The 12640-nt window shown below is 39.7% G+C and overlaps 1 protein-coding gene across 1 annotated transcript in view; it reads left to right on the top strand.

The window, feature by feature from the left end:
• LOC124117236 (protein mono-ADP-ribosyltransferase PARP15-like) overlaps positions 1-11213 on the top strand; it is a 67562-nt gene extending 56349 nt beyond the window's left edge. The window contains exons 27-34 of the mRNA XM_048383392.1: positions 591-812; positions 2076-2115; positions 3505-3554; positions 5225-5400; positions 6754-6816; positions 6979-7097; positions 7705-7841; positions 8093-11213. Coding sequence (XP_048239349.1) covers positions 591-812; positions 2076-2115; positions 3505-3554; positions 5225-5400; positions 6754-6816; positions 6979-7097; positions 7705-7841; positions 8093-8347 — 1062 coding nt within the window. The 3' untranslated portion in view covers positions 8348-11213. The remainder of the gene's footprint in view (positions 1-590; positions 813-2075; positions 2116-3504; positions 3555-5224; positions 5401-6753; positions 6817-6978; positions 7098-7704; positions 7842-8092) is intronic.
• Positions 11214-12640: the final 1427 nt, after the last annotated feature.

The raw sequence follows: 12640 nt of genomic DNA, 5'->3' as shown, positions 1-12640 counted from the left end.
CCGAACACCTCTGGGATGAACTCGATTAACGTGTACGTCAACGTCAGAACACGCCGAAGACACTCAAAAACTGCCCATCGCGTTACAGGCAGAATGGCGCAGAATACCGCAGGACAGAATTCGTACACTTATCCAGTCAGTGCCGACTGCAGAGATTTCCAGAGATGCAGAACCGTGGTTGCTGCCCGGGTCGGTCACATGAGTTCAACTGTTGAACAGTTTTCAATGCCTTTGTACTACGACAACATGTGATTATCGAGCTCCAAAATTGCATATTTGTATCTATGATATTAAATATATCGACTTTATTAGGTACAATAAATTTCCGAAAAATCTACCTGTGTGTTTCTGTTTTTGAAGAGTGTACTTCCCATTTTTGCGAACACCTGGTGTTATCATTGATTTACAGTGATCCCTTCAAATAATGTTTGTCACTATATTGCTGTTAATGCCCTATAGAATCTGGACAGATGCTCGAGACTGTTTATTCTCTTGCGCTGACATTTTGGTATCAGCTGAATATTTTGTTATTATGTTCTTATCAATTCGTAACTCACTTTCACTGTATAATCCAATTTATTTTTCAACAGGATTTTGCGTCAATAGTCACCAAATGTTCACAAAAGGCGTCAAAGCAGAGCTTCAAATCAATCAGCTTTCCAATCCTGGGAACTGGTTATGCTGGATATCCCCCAGAAGCGTCAGCCATGGTGATGATGTCAGCATTCAAGAATTTCATAGACAACCATCCCAACACCTCCCTTGAAACCGTATCTGTTGTTATTCACCCAAAAGACGAAAGCCTAAGAAAGGTGCATATTTTGGGAAGGGGGCATATGTTCTACATTTAATCATATATGAGTTTAGCATGTCTAATTCTTAATTCAACAGGCTTAACACAGATAGGCAACAGGCACATTAACTCAAACTGAACTTCATTGCATCGTGATAACCTGCAGGTCGGACCCACTTCAAACGTATGCAAAATGTTGGACGTGAGTTGTGTGAAATGGGACACGCTTTCATGCGACACGTTGTACCCATGCAGATCATCAAAACGCACCTACACTAACGAGATATTTACACGTCGATTTGAAAACGGATTTCGCTCACAGTTTACATAGAGCTGTCAAATAAAACTTGTCATCGCACTGTATGTGTTTACGATAAAAAGTAATTAATTTTACACCATGGGATAGAAAATTGAACATTAGTAGTTGAGGACGGAACCCCAGGACGACTTTAGGTTCTGCGCATGCGCGAAGGTCACTTTCGGTTCTGGTGGTGTGTGCTTCCGTGATGACGACACTTCCGGTTTCGTTGGTGCGTGCGCATCCAAGATGGCAGCACATCCATTCCGGTGGCGTGCGCATCCAAGAAGGAGGCATGTCCGTTTCCGGTGGGCGTGCGCACCTTTAAGAGGACGGCACATCCGTTTCAGGGGAGGAGGGGGACGATAAGAAGCGCTCGTACAATATGAAAATATCAAAGTTGAAAGAAGCACCTGTAAAATCCTTGATGTTCATTTTTTTCTTTTTTTAAAAAATGGTGGTGGTGGTGGCGGGAGGGAGGAGGAGGAGGAGGTTTTTTTTGTTGTTGTTGTGGTGGTGGGGGCATCTCCACATGCAATCGCAACACCAGTCAGTGTCCTGTCAGGAAACAGGTGGCAGACCATCCGTGCCTTTGCAGCACAGCACCTGTGTGGGTGAGGAGTTAGTCTCTCACGATCAAAGGCCATTTTCAGGGCCACCCATCTGTCCCGAAAGAATGTGTTCATCCATGGCTTTGACGACCCTCAAACCAAAACAAAGAACCGGAAGAATGGCCCTTAACATAGCACGAGGTATCAGAAACTGCAGGTGTGTTCCCATCAGAGATTCGAAAAAGCCTGTAATGCCTTTTTCAAAATGTAATCACAGTTTTACCGGGAGAGCAGGATATGCTTACTCCTGGCGTCATTTCACTGATTGAACCAGGTGAGGTATGGTGCACTCACATACTCACGTAAAGCTTGTCTGGTTTCATATACTATTCAGTTGAACTTCGGAGCCTTGTTGTTCTATTTCTTTGTTCAGGTTGTGGAAGCGCACGTCAGCAAGATCGAAGAAGCGGAAGGTATGAATACACAATGCCTTTTAGAAAGTGTCAAATGTAACAAATGCTATATTTGGAATTACACCTTTGTAGAAAAATACAAATTCTAGTATTGTTTAGTTTTCATTCCCCGCTACATCATAAGCATGTGTCTATTAATCACCATCAAACAGTAATGATATCAGGTGTTCGCGACAAGGTGGGCATATTCTGCCTCATCGGTGACACACGTCCCCAACAAATCCAAATTCAAGTCAGTTTTAATCAAAATAGGGAATTGCATCCGACAACATTTTTGGCACTAATGCGTCAAATTTGGAAATGTCCTCAATGAAACGTTTTGAAAGCTTTACTGAACTTGACTGTTGTAAACTTGATGAAACAACTTTTGAGCAAGAGTCGTATGATGCTCTCTGAAAACTCCGTAGGAAGAGCACGTTCGATTGTACCTAAAAAGATGTCAAATGTAGACACCAAAGGCTGGAGCTATTGGAATATGGCTCCACATAAAGGGAAAGTTGACTGTTGGAAAGTCATCCCTCTTGTCATACAGTCTTGTGGAGACTTTTTTTTGTCACTCTGAATCTTTATGTATAGATCTAAATATGAAACAGACAATGGTCTCCTATATTTCTAGTTCAGGTGGGTATACTATTGTAAGGGAATTGGCTTTTTGACCATTGTTCAACGATATCAGATCATTGATATACCTGAATTCAAATATCCTTGTTTTTTGGCCAATCAGAGTAGAAATTCCAATTCATTTGCATAAAGAAACTGATCAGTAAGACTTGGTTACTTTGTTGTTTAACGCCGCACTCGGCAATATTCCAGCTATATGACATGCATCAACCCAATCAGTAAGCCTGACCACCCGATCCCGTTAGTCGCCCTTTACGACAAGCATGGGTTGATCAGTAAGAAGGTCGGCATGATCCCATGTGGGATGCCTACTTCTTGCCTAAATTTGATGTACTCAAATTTTACACAGATATTATCAATGCGGAAGTCCTGTGTCTCACATATTGTTTTCTCAGAAAACTACAGATGAAATTTGCTTTCATTTTTGACAAATTATACTGAACCTTTGAGGAAGGTGATGTATCTATATCTGACACACATAGTGAAAATTGACTCATTTCCACTACATCTCCAGGTGGGGCAGGTTACATTTACACTTGGTATCATCACTAACTGATAAAAAACCATCAACACATGCTTATAATATGGTTGGATTTAATTTCATATGATCATGAAAAAGGGCTTATATTTCACATCTCATTCACTGCTGGGTGAACGGAGGCCAAATTGATCTTTGTTCCCGATACCTTTTGTATAACATCCATAGTTAGTTGGAATTATAAAGTAAAAATCAGGATATGACAGTTTTACTTGCAACTGTTAATTTAGGTGGAGCATCAATGAGAGGAACGGATGATCCCTATGGTTCAGGACAGAAGGTAAGTATAACCTTTGAAAAAAATTAGAGAGATTCAATTATTACTAACGGAAAAAAGTAACTGTGCTTCGTATGCACTTCTATAAAAATAACTATATTCTGAAATTAATAATACATCTTTCTTTTAAGGTCATGATTTACCAATTTCACCTGCATGTTGATCCATGGTGCACAATTTGGATGTTTACATGTTTGTTGGGAGCATGATACTCACAAACATGTTTTTTCTTAAAATGTGAACAGCACACAATGACTGTGTTGCTATCATCTGCTCATCACAACAGTTTTCTTTAACTGTTAATAACGCTTTCGCAATGCCTAGGCCTGCTGAAAACCAATGTCAACGCGCCGTTGGTATGCTGCAAACGGAAATGGCAAAAAACGAAGATGTCAGACATTCAAACGTTCTTTGAATCACAATATCATCTCTTTGGTGACGTTATCTATATCAGGGCAACGGCTAACATTCCAAGGGCCGGTCGTCCAAGCGTGACGTCACGTCAACAAGACAACCATATTCGGTTGGTGTATCAATAGAGCTCAACATGTGGCTCCAACGTCCAGCAATACGCCCAAATACGCCCAATGTGCCTGTGAGCCGCTAGAAGGTTAACATCTCATCACACCAGGTACACATTCACTGCTGGGTGAACAAAGGCACATTTGGAACAAAGTCACTTGACTAAGGAGACACCACATGTCCTACATGTCCTTAAGTGTGGGTCAAGATCGGAGCCCTAGAAACCCTCAGGAGTCAAGCTGCCTCTCACGGTCATTGGTCACGGCCATCAATCAGACGAATGACCAAATATTACGTTATTATTTACCATATAATATCACATTTACACAACTATAAATGCAGCATGGTTACTTTCCCCTGCTAGCTTATATTGAACTGTCTGAGGTAAGACCCCATTTCCCTAACCTGCGCATGGGATAAGGAAGGGGACAATAACAGAACATATGGACGTGTTTAGCGTCACTTCTACACATATCTAACAGGCCCCAAAACGACAATGAACTGTCTCGAATCATCAACTGACAATGAGAAATGCTTCGAAGGATTTGAATTTCCAAATCATCAACTGGAAGTGTTGCTTATGCTCAGTTTTTTGACGTCTTGCATCTGGTGGCATCCAAAAAACTCGCCATCGTCAAAATAGACTGCATTGTTCTATGAAACGTCGCAACTGGCACAAGTAGCAGAGGAAAAGGATCCGTTTCTCAAATGAGAGTTGATACTGTAGTTCCACAGCAGTTAGAGTAAGGGGTGTACGCTGATGAATGAAGAGAGTTGTGTTGAAGAGCGCTTCATGGAATGGTTTGGTGATCATGGTATTGGTCTGAATTAGTGACCAGGCAGGAGTGTTCCATGTTGTGGCTTTTATTTGTCCAGCCATGGACGCCATCTATCCCACATAGTCACATAACTTCGTGCCAGCATTCTATGGGCGTAGCAAATTATCCATATGACCAACAGTCGCCTAATTCACTTATATATGACGTTATGTCCAATGCTAAAGTACACACTAGTTTAATAGTTTGAATAATGTTTCAGTGTCTTTTTTCTGACTTGTTTTCCGAGTATATGTGACCAACTAATATTCACAATCTATGATACCTTCCTTCCATGCATAGCTAATCTAAAATTTCCAAAACTACGACTAACAGCATCCCTTCAGCAAGACACCATATGTCACTGGAGAAAAAGCAGCTTTGGAAGGAACGAAAGTCAAGTACTTTGAGCTGACAAACAATCCCGTTCTTCGCGACACGCCAGAGTACAGCCATTACAGTGTGGTCGAGTCTCAGTTCTTCAGCTTCCTATCGAAAGACAGTGTCAACAGGTAACCAGGTGGTAACCGATAGAATACAATTGGGGTGTCAATAGATAACCCTTTTGATAAACATACAGCAATGTTTTATATGGATAAATAGTATATCAATTTGACTCGATTCATTGATGTGACAGGTGGAAACTTAATTGACTACCGGTTTCTGAACATACGATGCTAAGGATTCAATAGTCGGCTCTGAATTCTTCTTTTGTTTGCACACACGAAAAAAAACTATTTTACATTCTGATACCGTTTGCTCGGATTCGCAAGGTAATTTGGCCAAGAGGTTGAACTTAAGCCTTGGGTATAGGGATGATCTGATTTCGTTCAATAATAATAATAATAATAATAATAATAATAATAATAATAATGATGAAATAGACAATGCCCTTCCACTGATTTACTCCTTTGAAATAGAAACGCGTCATCGCTTTCATATTTAGATCTGTTCATACAAAATCGATAAGGCATGTTCTTTCCATGAGAATTTCCAATGAACTCTGCTTAGGGCAGAAATTTGTTGTGAATATGAAATTGGTTTTGTCGCTTTTGTCTCTTAGTTTGTTTGTGTGTTTGTTGTATAACGCCGCACTCAGCAATATTACAGCTATATGACAGCGGTCTGTAAATAAACGAATCTAGACCAGACAATCCAGTGATAGACATCATGATCATCGACCCACGCAATTGGGATGCGATAACATGCATCAACCAAGTCTGCGAGGCTGACCACCCAATCCCGTTAGTCGCCTCTTATGACAAGCAAAGTCGCCTTTTACAGCAAGCATGGGTTGCTGAAGACCTATTCTATCCCGGATCTTCACGGGTCTTTTGTTGCTTTTGTTTACAAGAACCAAGTCGATGTATCTGATGGTGGTCACTGACTGAGGGTGAGATAAAATATATAATGTTGAGGGCAGAGTTTTATAGGTTAATGAAAGAATGAAATGTTATGTTTGTGAAAGCACGCTGGCAAATTTGCGCCGCTCATAGCGACTGATAAAAAAGTCCTCAAGAATCCTTGTATTTGTGATGAAAATAAAATTTTAGTTTTAGAGATCTGGCCCCTATTTCCAGATTACATCTAACTGTAGTTTCCAGTGTGAAACTGACACAGTGTCTATGTGTAATTACAGCAATCATCACCTGCTAGATTGATGATGATGTTCCATGTATATTTTCTTACACATCAGATACATCAAAATACCAGCGACGTCACTTTGCTAAATGTATATGTTTAAGTAAATCTGCAGCAGGAAGCAAATGTTTCTTTGTGAATACATTTAAATATATATTTATTATTAGAACTATTTCCCGTCAATTTATTTTGCCAACGTAACGTTCACTATTTTCATGTTTCAGACACACATTCAAATTGACAAAGGTCGAATATGTGGTGAACCCTGCACTTGTGAAGCAATTTAGGTAAGCACGAATAAATGTGTTCAACGGTATAAATACGATGCCACACACAGAGGAAAAGGAATCATAGTAGCTTTTGAAAGGTTTGGCCTTTTTCACATGTATGTAGTAAATGTATGACCATGATTGAGTCAGAGGCACAACATTGAGTGTGTGTTCTTTCAGAGCAGCGCAACGACGGATGGCTAAGAAGCAAACCGGATTTGAGAATCACGTTCTTGGTTTTCATGGAACTGCCGAAGATAATATTAAAAGTATCTGTCGTGAAGGATTCCGGCAAATAGGTTTGTTCATTGCGATCAGCTGTGGAAAATAGTGGACGAAGACATGTTTTTATTGTAAACGTCTTTTGAATTTTTCAATATTTGGAATATGTTAGAAAACATTTATACATTCAAATAAGACCTGAGAAATTAGCATCTATCAAAATTGAGAATTCACTTCCCCTCACTGAAGTTTGAACTTTCATATACATAGGAGCAACCTGAATGGAAGTTTAAGCTCGTTACAAAGTAAAAGTAAATACCTACAATTTAGATATGCGTGACTTCAAAGTGTATACCGACAGCTCATAACTACGTCAGGGGCAGTGGGGTAGCCTAGTGGTTAAATCGATCGCTCATCATGCTGAAGACCCGGGTTCGATTCCCAACATGGGTACAATGTGTTAATGTGTGCCCTGCCGTAATATTAGTTGAAAATTGCTAAAAACGGCAAAAAACCATACTCACTCACACAGAACTATCAAATCACTAAAGTGTTTTCAAATTATATTCCTCTAATCTGCGGTTATTAGTGAAAAATATATACATAACAGAATAAGTGAAATGAGAGATTTGGTTTCTTCCTAAAAAGGACCAAGTTACATTTGCAGAAACTATACGTTTTCAGATCATCCCTACTTCGAAGAATCCACTGACGTTGGGTGGTACGGGAATGGCATCTACTTCAGTAAATACCCAAGATTTTCCATGAATTATATGCAAAAGACTTGCAAGCTGTTGTTGTGCAAAGTTCTTCAAGGAAAGGTTAGATTCAAATATGGATATGTTCGTTAAAGGAAAACAACTAAAGATATAAAAAATCAATGTAATAGTGTAACTACAAAACAAATGAGAACAAATATAAATGCTTAAATCCAAGAAAATGTTTAAAACCAATACATTCGAATAAATTCGTAACAACCATAGAAGGTATGCAGTCACGGCATAGTTAATGTAACAGCGACATACTAACTCTTCATTGTTACGTGTTCTATTAAGCATGCATAATTTTTCAGATCTTCAAATGTGAGAAAATGAAATTGGGCGCGCCTAAGGAGCCAGGATACGACTCCCACGTTGACCCGTACGGCAAAGAAATTGTCATCTATGAGGATGCCTGCATCCTCCCCTGCTACATTGTGCACTTCGACATCTTGGGGAGGTTTAAATTTCCAGACGATGGGGCATCTCCATTTGATGATGATCACACTCTTAGTCAGTATCTGTACGAAATGGACATGCATAAAGGAGAGGAGTTTCCAGGATTCTGAGTTGGAGAAGGAGAATGTAACATCTGCTAGTTTTAACACAAATCTAGCAAAGTGTCATAGCCATGACTCGTTTCCTCCTGATATACAATTGTTGTAAATATATCACCTATTATCATGCAGTCATTTACAGCGGTCGACCTTCTGGTGTTTCCAACCTGACACATACTGAGTTATATATGTATGTTGAGAAAAAGAAAAGACTTGTGTATGCAGTAATGGCAAACTTTCTTAGGCAAGGATGGATGTAAAGTTATTTCCTGTTCCTGCAGAAGAGCAACAAACATTTTTTAGAACACTAAGGAACTTTAATAACATCGAAGTATAACTGTTAATATATACTCTGTCTGTCTCTCTGTGTGTGTCTCTCTCCACCGTCTCTCTCTATCTCTCTCTCTATCTCTCTCTCTCTCTCTCTCTCTCTCTCTCTCGTGGCTAAAATAATTTAGATCTTACGCTCAAGTTTACCTCATTGGTGTAGAAAGGTCCACACAAGCGTAAAACCGGAGGAACATGTGTAGCATGTATTAGTGCAGAATGAATATTACATGTATCTCCTGTCTAGGCGTGCGTGCCCAAGTAAACGTTTAATTATGTAATATATACTGGCATTTTAGTAATGTAGTCATTGTGGCCAGTTGTGGCTGCATAGCAGCAATACAATATCAATCCAAATACATACTGGCATGTCACGAGCTGGCAGCAACAGCGGGTGAATTGAAACAACAGTTAGATGAGCATGGAATAGATAGTGACCATAGGCACATCATTGAATAAAATATGAAAGAGTGAGGGAGTATGGTTTTACGCAGGTAAAACATAATCCATTCAAATTTCAGCTGGGTAGCGTTCCTACCAAGGATACATGTGATAGTGTGACATATGGGGGAGTCATCCTAAACACTAAACTTGCATGTACAAATATGATAGTGCGATGTTGACAAAACACAGGACGCACAGTAAGCTCACTCACGTTTGTAGGATTACATAGTTATGATCTCCACCCTATTGTATGTGTGAAAATATGGAACCGAATGGTTCTCTCTACCAGCTTCTATGCGTGTGAGCTGCTAAGCGGCATACATGGTAAAGATACTATTCAGATAGAGAATTCTCAACAGCACTTTGCCAGAGCCATTCAAGGTCTAGACCAACATCATCAACTGATTCAGCCATAGCGAATCTAGGAATGTGGACACTAACAGGATACGTAGACAAATGCAGGCTACTACTCCTCGGAGGACTCTGTACAACTCATGCTACACTGCAATGAAACATTATATGTGCATACTTAGCTTAGTCTTAGTCAATGTTCATAATGTCAAAATTAGCACTAGCATATGTGGCATAATGATATTATCTCCTTGTAAAATTAACCTTAAAATGTCCACTCTTCATTGAAGCATTAACATATCCTGATCTTAGGTATTGCATCCAATACTCTCTTAAGATAGCCTCCAGACCCATGACATCAAGAGAATGTTCTGAATGTGAAAGGCATGCCTATGATTATGACAAATATGTACTACTACACTGAATATTTAATAAATGTTCGAATTGAATTCTTCTTCACCCGCATAGACAAAAGGAATGTTGAAAGTTATGTTTAAACTGAACTTCTGGAAGAGAATGATATGCTTGCACAATCTGGAACCAACGTACTTGGGATGGTATATAATTACTATTCTATGTGTATATCTTAAATTTGAAACATGTACCAGATTATCCCCAAATTACATCGCAATAGTTCTCACTTTTGTACATATACTGTTGATGATAACTATATATTCAATCAATCTTTTTTGTACTTGAGGCCTAAGGCCCATATACAAAGTATACAAAGTATACCGAAATACAAAATATACATCAAGCGTAATTGCTGTTTATCATATACATATATACATGATCTCCTTACAAGTGAAGCTTTACAAAATTTTAACAAGATTTCTACTTTAGCTTGATCATAATCATTCATTAAATTAACAAAACATTTGGATGTGCATTTGCTTAAATATTTCTTTGGTACAAAAAGGTTTCTCAAATCATTTTAACATAGGCATTTCATTATTATGTGGAATTCATCCTCTAACTCATTCAAATTACAATTCTGACAGATTCTTTTACATTTTTCAACATTTTTCCATCTTCCAACATTTTTGTAGTTTTTTGCACCTCCAGTTCTTAAAAGAACTAAGTATCTCCTATGCATGAAATATTTTTTTCAAAATACATATGGTTCAGCATTTAATGAAAATTTGTATTTACTGTGGCTATCGAATCTTGTACTTTCATATGTATATATGTACTAGCACCATGCATTTGCTCGGATGTTAATTCCGGAGGAAATAAAGAAATTCGTTCATTGATTCATACCGGCATATCACGAGCGGGCAGCAACAGGGGGTGAATTAAAACTATAGTTAGATGAGCATTGGGTAGATACTAAAGAGACCATAAGCACATCATTGAATACAAACATTAAAGAAAAAGCAGGATGAGTGAGTGAGTTTTTTTAGTATGATTTTACGCAGTTTTAGTAATATTCCGGAGACATCACGACCGGGATGCAAGAAATGGTCTTCACACATTGCAGTCAGCAATACTGTAGCTACAGCAGCAAAGATTAAAAACATATCATCCAAATATTAGTTTGTTCTTGTGCAAATAGGAAGATGGGACATGAACATTGTGTAATGATAGGCGATCTCCTCATGAGTGAGTGAGTGAGTGAGTGCATATAACGACGCAGCCACACGACACAAGAACTGTCATTTCCTGAAGTTTACCTACGTGTGCATTTACAGACTCACATTTATTTCTAATCCAGTGATCCTAGTAAAACATCTCCACTCTTCCTCATCCACTCTTCCTCATCCACTCTTCCTCATCAATCACAGGTAAAGGAAGACGTGAAGGTACCCCTCATCGTAAGGGCCGGCCATTTAATAATATTCACGCTTTTTTTCGGTGGGTGGGTGGTAGGGGTGGGGAGGGGGGGGGGGGGGGGGGGTCTGGCGTTTTATGAGGGGCTATTTGGCGTGTGTGTGTGTGTGTGTGTGTGTGTGTGTGTGTACTCTTTTTAAGGACTTTATGGTTGAAATGTTACGTTATGAAGATGAAGATATACGCGATCCACGCTAGCAAATGACGCAGATCATGAAGGTGATGTAAGTTTGTGTGGAAACGTATGCACATGTTGCAGTAAAAAGTGATTCTGTACAAATTGTGGACGGTATTCCAAGGGAGGTAATCGACATTAACGAGGACTCCCCTGGTGTTCCCTCCATTGACTCTTCAGTGGAAGGGAATCTGTGTATGTATAACGTGCGTGTGGGATACCACCACTTCATCTATGGTTGATAAGGTAAATGGTGAATTATAAGAAATGAAGATCAGCTAACTTCCTAACAAAACATAATTTGGGCTTATGCAGATTTTGTTACTTCTGTAAGGCCAAACACTCATGACAGAAATTGTTGACTCAGTTGAATAAAAAAGATTTAGCCAATCGTTAGCATGTAAGTCTTCAGTGAAACGAAATTCATAGGGACAAGCGTATATTTGTGAAAGAAAGCGTTTTGGTAGAAGGCTCCGCAAATATAAACGTTCCTGTCTACTAATTGATACACGCAACGGCAAACATTTGCGCAGGTTTAGGACAACGATCGGTAAAACAGACTTCGCCCCTGATCGCGGCAACGCTCTCTCGTGGGAAGTAAATGTAAACGGCGTGATATCAACTGATAAATAAAAGCTACAAAACCTTTTCCAGGTGTCACAGAGTCAAACAGGCAAATCACAGAGGAAAGTGAGGCAAACAGGCTTAAAAGAGGAAAGTGAGGCAAACATGCGTCACAGAGGAAAGTGAGGCAAACATGCGTGACAGAGGAAAGTGAGGCAAACATGCGTCACAGAGGAAAGTGAGGCAAACATGCGTCCAAGAGGAAAGTGAGGCAAACATGCGTCACAGAGGCAAGCAAGGCAAGCCACAGAAGAAAGTGAGATAAACAGGCGTCTAAGAGGCAAGCAGGCGTGACAGAGGAAAGTGAGGCAAACATGCGTCCCAGAGAAAAGTGAGGCAAACATGCGTCACAGAGGAAAGTGAGGCAAACATGCGTCACAGGGGAAAGTGAGGCAAACATGCGTCACAGGGGAAAGTGAGATAAACATGCGTCACAGAGGCAAGCAAGGCAAGCCACAGAAGAAAGTGAGACAAACAGGCGTCTAAGAGGCAAGCAGGCGTGACAGAGGAAAGTGAGGCAAACATGCGTCCCAGAGAAATGTGAGGCAAACATG

This window comes from Haliotis rufescens, unplaced genomic scaffold (genome assembly GCF_023055435.1).
Source record: "Haliotis rufescens isolate VD_foot unplaced genomic scaffold, xgHalRufe1.0.p SCAF_48, whole genome shotgun sequence".
In the NCBI taxonomy this organism is placed as follows: domain Eukaryota; kingdom Metazoa; phylum Mollusca; class Gastropoda; order Lepetellida; family Haliotidae; genus Haliotis; species Haliotis rufescens.
This window is presented reverse-complemented; position numbering and strand designations above follow the sequence as displayed.